Source organism: Acomys russatus, chromosome 13 (genome assembly GCF_903995435.1).
Source record: "Acomys russatus chromosome 13, mAcoRus1.1, whole genome shotgun sequence".
NCBI classification, from domain to species: Eukaryota; Metazoa; Chordata; class Mammalia; order Rodentia; family Muridae; genus Acomys; species Acomys russatus.
Genome location: NC_067149.1, coordinates 1,866,548 through 1,880,456, shown reverse-complemented (window position 1 = coordinate 1,880,456; position 13,909 = coordinate 1,866,548). Strand labels below are relative to the sequence as shown.

The window sequence follows — 13,909 nt, the reverse complement described above, 5'->3', positions numbered from 1 at the left end:
GTCCTCCCTGCTGATTTGTTTCCCAATCAAGAGAACTGAAAAGACTGACCTCCTCTGAGGTTTGGTGGCAAGTCTGGGCTGGCAGAGACCAGATAGCCTCAGGTTTTGCACCTGCACTTTGGCGACATTGTACTCTGGTGATGTTTTATTTACCCCGTGTTCCCTTTATGCTGGTGTGTCCCATCATCCTTTCTTCCCTGGAGCGCAAGTAGGGGACCAATGTAGAGACATGGCTGTGACCAAAGGAGGACCCGCCCCCAGGCAGGCCGCACCACGGACCGTGCTCACATTGCATCTTTCTCTTTGCCACACTTTCTAGACGAGGTGTGGGAGGTGGCGGATGGTATGCAGATGGGCAGATAGGGGTTTGAACACTTACCTTCTCAGAGGCCTCAGCTGCAAACCAGAATAGCAAGTTTAAAGCGTGTTAAAGTCTGGCCCATCTGACAGTCTATATTTTTCTGAAAGTTTACACTTCTTTGGTTGTATGAGGGAATCTGGAGTTTCTGAAAGTAAAATCGCCGTTCCATGGGATTTTTTTTTTAATATGGTGATGATTATTGAATCAATGTGTTCTTGCATACGGTCACCCCAGTAGGAACTCCTTGGAAAGGAGCAGGTTCATGCTTTGTGGAAGAAAACACATAGGAGGGATTTGGTCTGCAGGAAAGAGGTTTTCCACAAACTCAGTTTTGCTTTATTTCCTACAGTAGATGGATGAATACTTAGGCACTAACTGCACTCTGCACACTTTTCCTTGCTCTCTTCCCACTTTTTTTTTTTGGTTTTTCGAGACAGGGTTTCTCTGTGTAGCCTTGGCTGTCCTGGACTCACTTTGTAGACCAGGCTGGCCTCGAACTCACAGCGATACTCCTGCCTCTGCCTCCCAAGTGCTGGGATTAAAGGTGTGTGCCACCACGCCCAGCTTCCTTGCTCTCTTTCATGGTCCTCTCACCCAGGAAGCCAAGGGAATGAGAGCTGTCTTTTCTATCCTGCGGCATCTGGTCATGAAACTGTAAGAAACCAAGTAGGTTCCCTGAGATAACTGAGGATGTCTTGGCGTACGCTGTGTCTGAAGTTGTACCCTGTCCATGGGGTCATGCCTGAAGAGAGGAGAGTCTCAGCCAACCTCAAGGGTGTGGGAAGAGTGGGAAGGGGTCAATCATGAGTCCTGTGCTGTTGGAGAAGTCAGTCTGAAGCGGCAGTGGTTGTGGAGTTCCTGCCCCGGGCTGACCGCTGCACGTGCTTCACGTTTGCCTTTGTGGCAGGTGGCATTCTGGAACTTGGGTCATGGCCACCATTCTCTCAGCTGTGCACAAGTCTTCAAGCTGAGGAGGCTGTTCTCCGTCTCCTTCAGCTTTCCCTAACACTCTAGCCTCCCTGCTTCCATTTTCCCGTCCTCTTTAGGCCTGTTTATGCGCCTCTGCATGCACACCTTCCCCGAGGCTGTGTGGGTGCCCATGCCTGTCCTGTTCTAGCTAGTGTCACTTCTATCACTCTGCCTCCTCCCAATATTTACATGCTCCCCTTGGTCTGTTTTCCTCCTGTTTCTCGAGGTTACTCTGTCAACACTTGGTAATCATGGATGCTGGGGTCCACACATGTCTGCGTTCTTAGTGTCTCTCACAAATTGTCCTTTGCCTTGCCTCATGGTGGGCGGGGAAGAGGATGCCCAGGTCTCTGTTGTTTTGACTGTCTCATCAATAAACCCATCCATTCTTTGTCCTCCCTGTGACTCTCATCTCTATCTTTGGTCTTCTTCCCAGAACCCACTTCTGCTCTAAGCTGAAGAACTCAGCCACTTGTCTGGTTGTCCCTATCAAGTTCCTCTGTCCTTCAGTTTCTGTCATCTGAAAACTCCATACTGCAAACTAACAATTTTCTTATCACAGAAGTACCATTTCTTTTTTTTCTTTCTTAAAGAAACTCTAGATACACAGTCCACTAATCTTCAGGAGCCACCTGAATTGAGTCTCTTGACCTTATCAGTTCTGGAAACACTGATCATTCCAGAATATGGCCTGGTCTGAAGCTTCTGTCTGAACTTGTATTTAGACTACAGATTCCTTTTTGGCCTCCCTGTCCTCTCTCCCTGCCTGTACCCTCAGCATGTCCTTTGCATTCCAGTGTCTTCTGGTTGCTCTGTGGTTAGGCACCCCCTCCTTTCAGCACACCCAGGCCTTGTGTTCTGAAGGACTCAGCTCACACGCTTATGTTCCTTCCTTAGTTTCAGGACACTTGATTGGCCTTTTCCATTCCACACTGGTAGATCCTAATGTCTTCCCTCATCTTGAAACTTCAGTGTGACACAGTCCTTACCCTGCTGTGATCTCCCCAGGAAAACTCAGCCCGGAGAGACAGCCGCTGGCAATGTTATATCTGCCAGGGGCCTCCAGAGCCAGATCTCTTGTTGGAACTGGAGCTGGAACCAGGGCTTCCACAGCTCCTGTAGCTGATGCTTGCTGTGCCCTTGTACTTCACTTTTGCTCTTGCAGGGCAGGAAGAAAGGTTGGTTTTCAGGAGCCAAGACTGACAGTAAGTGGATAGGCCCGAGAAGTACTGCCAGGGTCTACAAAGCCTCACCCTTTTGGGCTATTGACAAGAGTACAATGGAGTTTGTTTCACTTGTGAAGTTGTACTGAACGAGATGGCTCCCACCAAAGAAAAGTCATTTTCAGGGTTGCTTTTCTTGAAGATAGAGTACTTGAAGCTTATTTTCCTAGAGAGTGTGCAGATGGTGATGGCCAGCTGAGGTGTCTGCCAGGGGCTGGGCTGGCATATAAGAAGTACATGAAGCCTCAAGTAGCACACCCATAGACTGTCCTGAGCGTGCTTTCCTGCTCAGCTCTCAGTGGAAGGGCAGTCTCTTAAGGGGAACTTGCTTGAGTCATAACAGTTAATAGTTTGTCTTCCTGCTGTGGATTATAGAAACCAGTTCTGGACCAAACAACTAACTAAATGTTCTAATATATTTTTCCCTGGAGACAGAGTTCTATACCCTTTGAATTTCTCTGGTGGTGATGCTCGTCTTCTCCAGGGTGTGGTGTGCTTTGCACATGTGCTGAGCTGTCAGAATGTGGAGAAGGGCGTGCCCAGCCCCAGGCCCTGTGAGACAGTTTTCTCTAAACTCTCGCTAGGCATTGCCTTAGCAAGCTGTAGAGAGTCAGGTGTGGTGACACACGCCTTTAATCCCAGCACTCTGGAGGCAGAAGCAGAAGGATCTCTTGAGTATGGGGCCAGCCTGGTCTAGAATAGCAAGTTCAAGGCAGCCAAAGTTGCACAGTGAGAGCCTGTTCCAAAATACAAAAGGTGTAAAGAGATGTTGAAATTTAATCTAATGACATCAGGATGACTCAGTTTATTTAGTTCCCTGCTCAGATGTGACTTGAGTATTTTATCTTAGAAACCGTAGCTTGGACCTCAGCTTGCATAGCATAGCAGACTACCTGTGAAGCTGGCCTCCTCACACTGTGACAGGAATTAATTTAGACTACCATGTTAAGTAAATGAATGAATGTTTCAATTATTTTCCTTGTTTACCCTATTAGTAGATTGCCACTGTTAGCCATGTTTTGTATTTTCACCTTTTTTGTAGCTTAACTATAATGGCTTAACTTTATTTTTTTAAAGCTGATTGTGGTATAATAAGTATTTTTCAGTGTATTTTACTGAGCTTCTATAATTGGTATCTCAGTGTAATTTCGTGTCATTACTGAACAGAAACCAAAATAAATTTCAGATATCAAGGCATTGAAACGTTGTATGTATTAATACTATATTTAAATGGACTAAAATTGGTACCTATTTAATATAAATGAAAGGCTTTTAACTTTGTTTTGTTTTTGCTTTTTGAGACAGGGTCTCTGTGTAGCCCTGGCTGTCCTGGACTCACTTTGTAGACCAGACTGGCCTCAGACTCACAGAGATCTGCCTGCCTCTGCCTCGCGAGCACTGGGATTAAAGGCAAGTGTCACCACACCTAGTTTAATACTCAGTGTTTAATGGGTACCAGCAACCACAAACGCCATCCCTAGGCTCTGCGTACACTGGGCCTCCTGTGCTCAGGCCCAGCGTCCCCTCGTGTCCCCTCCCTGCCAGGCTGGCCGTTCTCTAGTCAAGATCTCAGCTGGCTGGTGTGTGTGTGGGTTGTTGGCAGGGGAGACTTTTGGTTTGTCTCTGACTTAGACTGCTTCTACCGGAGGATAAAGCTGAAGGCTGAGGGTTTCTTGGCTTCGGCACTTTGAGAGTTGCCCCTCCCAAACCCACACTACCATCCTTCCCCTTGACAGTGCCCAGCAGCACAATACTTGAGTGGGTAGGAGCAAGAAGCTTCAGGGCAGGACCAGACCAAGCAGCAGCCAACACCCTCAGGGGCTCTGTGTGCCTGACCCTTGCTTCGAGTTGGGTGTGGGAAACTCGTAGGAGCATTCTTCATCATGCGAAATCAAGGCTGCGCAGCCCACACGAGGCCTGGACTAGAGGGCGAAGAACTCAGTTCACAGCAGTTACCAGAAACAAAGTGGTTTCCATTTATGTGTACAAAGAATTACTACAAGAGGCCATCATGAGAAGTTGGGGGGGGGCTGTCCCTCTGCCTCATCCCTAAACGGCCTACTTCTTCTTCTTTTGTGCCCGGACCTTTGAGCCAAGAGCCTGCAGATCTGAGTACAAGTTCCGTTTCAGGATGGCACTGCTGCACAGCAAGGCCCCTTGCAGGGCCCCCATCAGCCCACAAGTGAAGATATCTTGGCCTAGAAGGCAAAAACAGTGGCCCGTGACTGTCTGCCCACATGAGGATGGGAGAGCAAGGGTTCCTGTGTTCATCCCTATCAAGGCCACCAGAACTCTAGAGACAGCTTCAGATAGACCCCAGGACCATAGTCGCCATGGCAACCCAGATCCTGGTATAGGCCTGAGGATGGGAACAAAAGGCTAGGCCAGGGAAGCTCAGACTCTGGCAAAATAAGGCAGTGTACCTACCTGTCAGGTAGAGGTTGGGGATGGAGGTTTGGGCTCGTATGGAAGCCATGGCGTGAGGATGCAGACGAGCCAGGTCATGGTCGGCTCCATAGGTAGCTCCTCGGGGAGCAGCCAGGTAGTACTGGTTGGTCAGTGGGGACCCTCCAGTCACACTCTCCACCTGAGGAGGCAAAAGGGCAGGGCACGAGTGAGCAAGGGAATCTGCAAGGGCCCGATCCTTCCTCTGTTACCCCCTGTCCCCAAGAACAGACCGTTAAGGGGTGTGTCATCACCTCCAGCACTGGTGTATGTCAGCCCTTACCTTGCCCTCCAGCTGTGGGAACAGTTTCATGACCACCGACATAGAGGCTTCCAGGAAGGCATTTTTGAGGGTCTCATAGTCAACACCCCGCTTGCCCTTTGGCTCCTCCTGCCACTCCTCAAACCACTCAAACACCATGGGTACCAGTATAGTCATTGTGGACCGGTCTGCAGGGACAAGACCAGGTTACTGCTGCTTTGGCCCTACCCTGCCTCCCACCACCCACCCACCCAACTTCCCTGGACCTCAAGCCCTACCTGGGAATCGGTCCTCCCAGGTTGGATCCTTGGCTGATGGGAAGGCTATGAAAAGGAGGGGGATGTGTTCTGGAGCCTTCTCCTTGGGCATAGAGACATAGCGTTCCATCCTGTGGATGAGGGAGGTGTGACTGCCAATCTCTAGGCCCTTTTCCTCAAAGCCACCAGCACTACCCAAAAAAGATGGTTCATCTCCAGGGATTTCCCACCAGAAAGAAACAGAAGCAGAAAAAGAAACAGAGGCACCTCCTCCCTCAACACCCATTCTACTTGTTACCCCTATGTCAGGGGTGGAAGCAGGGTCTTGGGGGTAGGGGCCCAGTGCCGTCAGTCTACCCCACACCCTCTCATCTTACGCCTTGTCCATGTCGGTGTCAAAATAAACATAGTAGTTGGTAGACTGAAGGTTCAGGTCCTCCTTGGTGCCTTTCAGGCAGATGAACACTGAGAGCATGCCCATGCCAGGCCGAATCATTGCCAGTTGCTTTTTCACGTCTGCAGAGCAAACCAGTGGGGGTTGCACTGCAGGAGCTGTTGCGGGGGGGGGGGGGGGGGGAGCCACTCCCTGCCAGCACAGTCTCAGGACCCTACCAATTCTGCCCTTCTGCTCCTCATAGCCATAGTCATAGAGGTGCTGGCCTCCTGCTGGCTCAGAGTACAGCTAATTCACAGCACCGCTGGATAGTCATGCCCGCCATTCCAACCCTCCCCTGTACACCCTTAGATTTCTCTTTAACTGCAGATGTGTATGGAGAAGGGTGTGTCTGGGTGTACAGGGAGGAGCCAGAGGACCACTTGCTGGAGAAGCTGGCTGTCTTCTTCCACTCTGGGGATCTAACTCACATCACCAGATTTAGCAAGTACTTTTTACCTCTGAGCCATCTCAATGGCCCTCCTCTGTTTGTTGAGGCAGGGTCTCATGACTTAATTTCTTATCTTCTGCCTCCACCTCCTGAGTGCTAGGATTACAGCCAAAACCACCAAAGCTGTCTTACCCGGCTCTGGGGCTCAAACCCAGGGCTTGATGCATGCCAGGCAAGCACCTAACAGCTTCATCTCCAGCCCTGTCTAGCCCTAAAGTCCCAGTTTCTCAGGCAAAGGAAGGCAAACATGCAGGCTTTTGTTTCTCAGCCCAGAAGTACAAAGCCTAGACATTTGCATCTGACAGGACAAAGTCCTCAGAGCTCTGCACTGACCCCTGTAAAGGGCCTCTCTTCACCTGTGGTCCTAGGTTCCCCCAAATACAAATGTTACGGCGCTGGTAACATAGTCCAGAGGGCTGCCCAAGAAGAGAGGAGCACCGCGCGGGCTGAGCTTATACGCTCGACAGGTGAAACATCAGGCGTTCAGACGACCCGGTCCTTTACCTGGCAGACAGCGGGCAGACTCTGGCAGCAAGTGCTGGTAGGTATTGAACATTCCCGCATTGGAGATGACCACAGGGCAATAGATGCTCACTTCCTCTTGTCCCTTCTTCACACTGACGCCTGCAGGCACAAGAATGTGGTTGAGCTCCCGGGAGCTCTGTGTACCTCCAGATCTCTCTTAAAGGCTGGGGATGTAGCTCAGTGGTACGACACTCGTCTGACATGCGTGAGGCCCTAGGTTCAGTGCACCCCTACCCCCCCCATAAAACAAACAAAGTCCAGGAAAGTGTGAAATACTCTTCTCTCAAAGCACTAGCTGTAGTCATGGCACGGTGACATATTCCTGTAATCCTAGCATTTAGGAGGTAGAAGCCGGACACTCAGGAGTTCTAAGGACAGCCTCAGCTAGCTACAGAATTTGAGGCTAGCCTGGACCACATGAAATCCTGCCTCAAAATACTAGTTCTGCCTATAGCCCCATCTATAGACATCAGATGTCCCCTAGGGTAGGCCCTGCTTTCTCAGGCCACAGGCACACTGCAAAGTCACTCAGCCCTTGCTTCAAACACTTCTGTGTTTATCTTCTCTAGCTCACCCCCACCACCCCCACCCCATATGGCCTCGCTTATCTTCAGCCATGTCCTGCCAACCCAAGAACACTGGATCTATGGAGTCCCAGGCCCTCCGTCACTGCTGCCAAGTTCTGTGTCACGGTACTCCCTAGATGGCTCAACCTTCTGCAATCTGCTTTGCCTGTGTGTCCAGCCTCATCCCTGGCCACTCACAAAACCATTTTGTCAGACTTGATCTTTTATAAAAATTGTATTTTCATGTATGTATGTATGTATGTATGTATGTATGTATGTATGTATGTATGTATGTAGGCTGGGGGGCTGCAGCCCACATGTGGAGGTCAGAGGACAGCCTGACAAGTCAGTTCTCTCCTTCCACCATATAGGATATGAGGATCAAATTTAGGCCATCAGGTTTAGTGGCTGGAACGTTTATCCACTGAGCTATCTCTCCAGCCTCTTACCTTGCATGAATAGGCTGGGTCATCTGCAGGGAGACCCCAGGTCTCTTCTTCCACCCCAGCCCACTGACCCCAAAGCAGTCTCTTACCACAGGCTCTCCCAGCCGAGTCCAGCAGCACACTCTGTACAGTGGCCCTGGTGAGGACAGCGCCCCCAGCCCGCTGAATCAAAGGGATGGTATGGAAGGCGATTTCACTGGAGCCCCCTCGGGGATAATATGCCCCTTGGAGGTAGTGGTCAACCAGCAGGGCATGCATGGAAAAGGTGGTGTGGCTCGGGGTTACGCCTACAGAAAGAAAAGGGCAAGAAAAGATGAGCGGGCAAGAGCGGACACAGTACCATTCAGGAAGAAACAGACCTTCCTGTGAAGGTCACATGAGTGCATCCCAGTATCCAAATGCTCCTGAAGGCCCAGGGCACACAGCAAGCTTAGTGTGAATATGAATATACTCTCTGGAAACCACTATGCTGCCAAGACCAAGGAAGTCACTGACACTGTTGGCTAAAGAAAAAAACCACCCTTGAGCAGTTTGATAGTACATGCCTACAATCTCAACACCCAAAGGCTCAGCCAGAAGGACTGTTGAGTGAAACCTAGACTAGGCTACAGAGAGTTCCAGACCATCCTGAACCTGTCTTGAAGGCGTGGGAGGTAAGGGGGGCGAAATGTGCTGGGGGCAGGGGGACGTGTAGCTTAATTAGCAGTACGTGTTCCTAACGTGCATGAAGGCTTGGATCTGATCTCCAGCACCACACTGACCAGATGTGGTGACACATACCTGTAATCTTAGCACTAGGAAGGTAGAGGCAGAAGGATCAGGACTTTAAGGGCATCCTTGACTACAAGAGTTCAAAACCTGCCTGGAAGGCCTTGTCCAAAAAAGGGGGGAGAGAGAGACAGAGAGAGAGAGAGAGAGAGAGAGAGAGAGAGAGAGAGAGAGAGAGAGAGAGAGAGAGAGAGAGAGAACATAAAAAAGAATTTCTACCAGAGTCCAGCAGGGGTCAGACTTCGCAGCCCTGGGGTCTATTCAGTCAGCTAGGCAGATGGAAAAGAAAGGCCGAGAGCTGTGCGAGCAACAGCTTAGAAGAGCCTGGGCTGCCAGCCACCCACCGTAAGTGGGGAAGATGTAGCTGAGCACAGCCTGGAGCTCACGGGACGCTCCAAACTGCTGCAGGACCTCAGCCAGGCTCTGAGTGGACGCTCGGCAGAATGGAGAGAACCGAGTCAGCAGCCCGAACTTGTTGAGGAGCTGGGTCAAGGACAGCGGGAAGAACTTCAGCAGGATGGCATGAAAGGCTCCGCGGGACACCACCTGGGGAAGAAAGGGTAGAGTCTCTCTGGAACTGCTGTCGCCTGTCACCACTGACTGCAGGCCCAGCAACACTTATCTGAATTTACAGACTTGGAAAACATTTAATCCAGGCAGGCCTGATGGCTCAGGCCTGTGATCCCAACAGCTGCGATGCTGAGGCAGGAGGACTGCCATGAGTTCAAGGGCAACCAGAGCTGTACACTGACATGAAAGCCAGGACTATATAGCAAGACTGTCTCCCTTACCATAAGACAACAACAACAAAATGGGCCCTGTATTTACTTTTCCATTTCCTGCTTCCAAAAAAATATTGGTTTTTTTTTTTATATAGAGTCCCACATATCCCAGTGACCTTGAATTCCCAATCCTGCTTTTATCTCCTGAATGCTGGGATTGCAGGGCACACATCGTGCCCAGTTTATGGGGTGCTTGGGATCTAATTCTGAGTTGGTATATGCTAAGCAGGAGCCACATCCCAGTGCTCCTTTCAAGCATCCCAGTCGGGAAGCCAGGGTGTGATTTCATATGCCCAGCAGAGGCAGGGGGATCTCTTGTGAGTTCCGGGCCAGCCAGGGCTACAGTGTGAGACCCGATACACAAATACACAAAACGACAAAAAGTCTGGTTCGTATCAGGATATGTAACTTCCTCAAAGCCCGCCTTTCCAAGGGTGCCATCTAGAGGCCAGAGAGAGGATAGCAGCTGGAGAGCCAGGCAGGACACAGGTATAGACAGTGTATGCTGGAATCAGGATGACATGACTGTTCCTTCCCACTTCCCCAACTCAGTCCCCACCCCACCCCACCCCAACCCCCTGCCCAGCAGTTACTTCACCAATGAAAAGGTCAGTCTTTTTGGAAATAAACTGGGGGTGCTGCTGCTGATGGCTCACACTACCTTAACCAGCTCCATGTACTTGTCAATGACAGCTTCCTCCTTGGGGAACTTCTCCTTGAGGCCCTGGATGTATTCTTGCCTCCCGCTGTACATGGGGAACTCCTTTCGGCCATCAGGCCCTTCTAGTATCATCACGTCAAAAGGGGAGGCCATGGGAGCCCAGTCCAGCTGCCCTTCGGTGATCTGGTCCAGGATAAAACGGCCAATGTTGCCCTCGCGCATGCGTCCGATGTAATGGATTCCTGATGGGAGGTGCAAAGAAAAAGGGGGTAACAGACATCAAGGGGACTAGGCCCTGGAAATGTGCCAAGTAAGGAAGAGGTTGCCCTGCTTGGCCAAGTCCGTGTCCTCAGAGGGCTGCCCATCCTCTCCATAGGAATGTGCCACAACACACACCACCCAGAGCTTGCCCAATAACTATGCCATCAGACAGAAATGGGGGTGCCTAGAGAGAAGTTGGGACCTCCAAGACACCGCAAGTGCCCCCATGTCACTCCACTGTGTCTGCCCCGTATCACCCAATAGGGTTTGTTTCTAGCCTCCCAAAGACAAAGCCATGCTCCCAACCCTTTTCCACACAAGCCTTACCAGTGTCAAATTCAAGGCCATTTTCCCCGAAGGTATGGCAGCAGCCCCCTGCCTTGGTATGTTGTTCGAGTACAAGGACTCTCTTGCCAGCTTTAGCCAGAATCGCAGCTGAGGCCAGCCCCCCAATGCCACTGCCAATCACCACCGCATCCAGCCGCTCTGGTACTCGGCTGACTGAGAAAGCTGTAAAAGGGAGGAGAGAGAAGGTGGGCTTCTCAGACAGAAACGGGAAAGCAGCCAAGTCAGAGAAGCCAGAGGGGACTTCTCTGAGGCAAGCCAGGGAATGGTGGCGCACTCCTGTGATCCCAGCACTTGAAAGGTGGATTAGGAGTTCAAGACCATCCTCAGAATCCCAGCACTCGGGAGGCAGAGGCAGGCAGATCGCTGTGAGTTCGAGGCCAGCCTGGTCTACAAAGCGAGTCTAGGACAGCCAAGGTTACACAGAAAAACCCTGTCTCGGGGGGGAAAAATCCTCAGTTATATAGCTGAGTGGGAGGCCAGCCTGGGCTCATCAGACCCAGTCTCAAAACAGGAGAAGGAAAAGAGACAGACCTCATCCCCTCTAGGGCACAGAACTCTTAAGATGTCTCAAAACACTTTACCCGAGAATACCTCAGACCAGGCAGGCAGATTAGACAGTGATGCGTTGGGTCTTAACCTCTACTATGTATTTGGGGGTTTTCATACCTTTCAGGGACAGTAGGGATCAGCTAACTACTGTAGAAGGAAGCCCCGAAGACAGCAATGGTACAGACACGGTACCCTAAGTGCAGACACTTCTGTGAATGCAAGCAAGGAAAGAAAACAAGAAGGGGGGGGGGGGCCTGCCGGTGGTTCCGGAACTGGGCTTCTTTGGAAGAGGCAGGGTCTGTGATGCCAGTGGAGGTGGGGACAGGCAGCGCTGCTCAGAAGCTGCTATTCTGCGAAGTCACACAGCACCAGCCTCAGAAAAGGAGGAAGGTTGGTATGGCAGGTGTGGCGGGACACCTGCCCTTTTCTCCTCAGGGCTGGGTTACAAGAATGTGCCACCACGTCCAGTAAAATCTATTCATTAAAAATCATTGCTCCAAACCGGGCGTGGTGGCGCACTCCTTTAATCCCAGCAGAGGAAAGAGGATTTCTGTGAGTTCAAAGCCAGCCTGGTCTACAAAGAGAGTTCCAGGACAACCAGGGCTATTACACAGAGAAAGAGAAACCTTCTTTCAAAAAACCTCAGGCAGATGGATCTCTGTGAATTTGGGGCCAGCCTGGTCTACAATGGGAGTCCAAGACTACATCGAGAGATATTGTCTCAAAAAACTAAAAACAAACAAACAAAAAACTACTGTCTAGGGGCTGGAGAGATGGGTCAGTGGTTAAGAGCACTGACTGCTCTTCCAGAGGTCCTAAGTTCAATTCCCAGCAACCACATGGTGGCTCACAACCATCTATAACGTGATCTGATGCATACTGTATACATAATAAATACATCTTTTTTTTTTTAAAAGCTACTTTCTAAACTGCACATCTGTCATCTCTTGCTGGTGGCGAGAGGATCATTGTGAATTTGAGGCAAACTCAGCCTACATATCAAGTTGTAGCCTGGGCTACAAGTATCAGACCTGCCTCCCCTTCCCAAATCCCACACACACACCAGCAACAATAAAACAACTGGGTGTGGTACCCCTTAGAAAGTAGAAACACAAGAATCAGGAGTTCAAGGTCAGTCCCCAGTAAATAGTGAGTTGAGGCTAGCCTAGCCTAGGCTAAAATTTACAAGCCAGAGGCTGGTGGTTAAAGAGGTGATACCTGGTGGCTGTAGAGATGGCTCAAAGGTTAAGAGTTCTTCCAAAGGTCCCGAGTTCAATTCCCAGCAACCACATGGTGGCTCAGAACCATCTATAATGTGATTTAATACCCTCTTCTGTCATGCAGGCAGAGCACTGTACACATAATAAATAAATAAATCTTTAAAAAAAAAAGAGGTGATACTTGTTTGATGTTAGAAGGTTTTGCATTTGGACATTTCGGTTGTTTGCTGGTTTGTTGTGTGTTTGTTTAGACAGGGTCTCTCCGTGTAGTCCAGACTGGAATTAATATGTTGCACCACTATGCCCAGCTCCAACACTTCCTTAAAACCTTGAAGGCCAGGCGTGTTGGTGCCTGCTTGCTATCCCATCGTCCCGGGGGCAGAAGCAGGACTGCTCCGGGTTTGGAGCCTGAGCTGCATAGTGAGTTTGAGGCCAGCTCCGGTACAAAAGTGAGAAATGTCTCAAAAACAAAAACCTCGGAAGCACCTCTACATGTGGTGTTTTTTGTTTGTTTGTTTGTTTGTTTTGTTTTGGTTTTTCGAGACAGGGTTTCTCTGTGTAGCCTTGGCCATCCTGGACTCACTTTGTAGACCAGGCTGGCCTCGAACTCACAGCGATCCGCCTGCCTCTGCCTCCCGAGTGCTGGGATTAAAGGCGTGTGCCACCAACATGTGTTTTTAAAGATGGCTGGTTGACTGGAGAGTGCGGTTCTTACCGCGAAGCAACAGTGAAACTCCCAGCTTTTAGAAACAAGCTTCAATCCTATGAACTGGGACCACACTTTGTCTGTCAAACCGCTTATTGGTAATTTTTTTGTGCTGCTCCCCCATGCCTCACCCCCACCCCCCGATCTTGTGCAGGAGCATATGAAAAAGTTGGTTCTAGGACTAAGTAGGGGAAGGGTCACTTATTCTGTGTGAGTGGTGAACTGAACAGATTCCAACTGACAGGACTGTAACTGGGCTATGCCAACATCTTGGCGTAGCAAAGATAATGCCTGCACCCAAACCTTCAGGAGCAAAGAACAGTAAACCGTGGAGCCTCCTTCTGCAAGTAAGTTTTCCCAGCACTTTACGAATGGAGAAACAGAGAGCCATGCCCTGGAGCAGTCCTGTAACCCACAGTCCCTCCAGCTGACCTTGTTTGAGAACTTTCTTCCTAGCTTCCTTGTCCGTCACCAGGGGTTCAGGTGGCCGCTTGACATCCTCCGCGAAGGGGTTCGGAGAACTTTCGGCGAAGAAACCCACGTAAACCCTGTGGAGGACCGCCAACAACAGCACGGCCAGCAGCAAAACCGTGATCCACATCTTGCCTTCAGGGCTCGGAAGTCCGCATCCTAGCCCGCAGAGCTCCACTTTTATGGCTGAAGCTCCGCCCCCCTG

At 50.3% G+C, this 13,909-nt stretch overlaps 2 protein-coding genes across 3 annotated transcripts in view; one reads left to right on the top strand and one right to left on the bottom strand.

The window, feature by feature from the left end:
• Tmsb10 (thymosin beta 10) overlaps window positions 1–13,909 on the top strand; it is a 453,760-nt gene that overhangs the window by 358,882 nt on the left and 80,969 nt on the right. Inside the window, exon 4 of one of the 2 annotated variants that reach the window (XM_051154744.1) lies at window positions 10,045–10,060. The exons of the other annotated variant lie outside the window; for it this stretch is intronic. The gene's annotated coding sequence lies outside the window, so the exon portion shown is untranslated. Of the gene's footprint in view, window positions 1–10,044; window positions 10,061–13,909 lie in introns of those variants that run through there. 2 annotated transcript variants of the gene reach the window in all.
• Retsat (retinol saturase) lies at window positions 4,540–13,871 on the bottom strand. Its single transcript, XM_051154741.1, has 11 exons — window positions 13,666–13,871; window positions 10,738–10,920; window positions 10,150–10,391; window positions 9,051–9,252; window positions 8,028–8,225; window positions 6,906–7,025; window positions 5,895–6,033; window positions 5,539–5,648; window positions 5,282–5,448; window positions 4,981–5,140; window positions 4,540–4,751 (listed from the first exon to the last, which is right to left on the bottom strand). The coding sequence occupies exons 1-11, from the start codon at window positions 13,832–13,834 to the stop codon at window positions 4,612–4,614; spliced, it is 1,830 nt and encodes a 609-aa protein (XP_051010698.1). The 5' UTR covers window positions 13,835–13,871; the 3' UTR covers window positions 4,540–4,611.

Coding starts and splice junctions, on each gene's coding strand:
- Retsat (XM_051154741.1), bottom strand. CDS start 13,834: ATGTGGATCACGGTTTTGCTGCTGGCCGTGCTGTTGTTGGCGGTCCTC. Junction 8,226..9,050: donor CTACATCTTCCCCACTTACG/GTGGGTGGCTGG, acceptor TTCTTTCTGTAG/GCGTAACCCCGAGCCACACC. Junction 7,026..8,027: donor CTCGGCTGGGAGAGCCTGTG/GTAAGAGACTGC, acceptor TTGTGCCTGCAG/GCGTCAGTGTGAAGAAGGGA.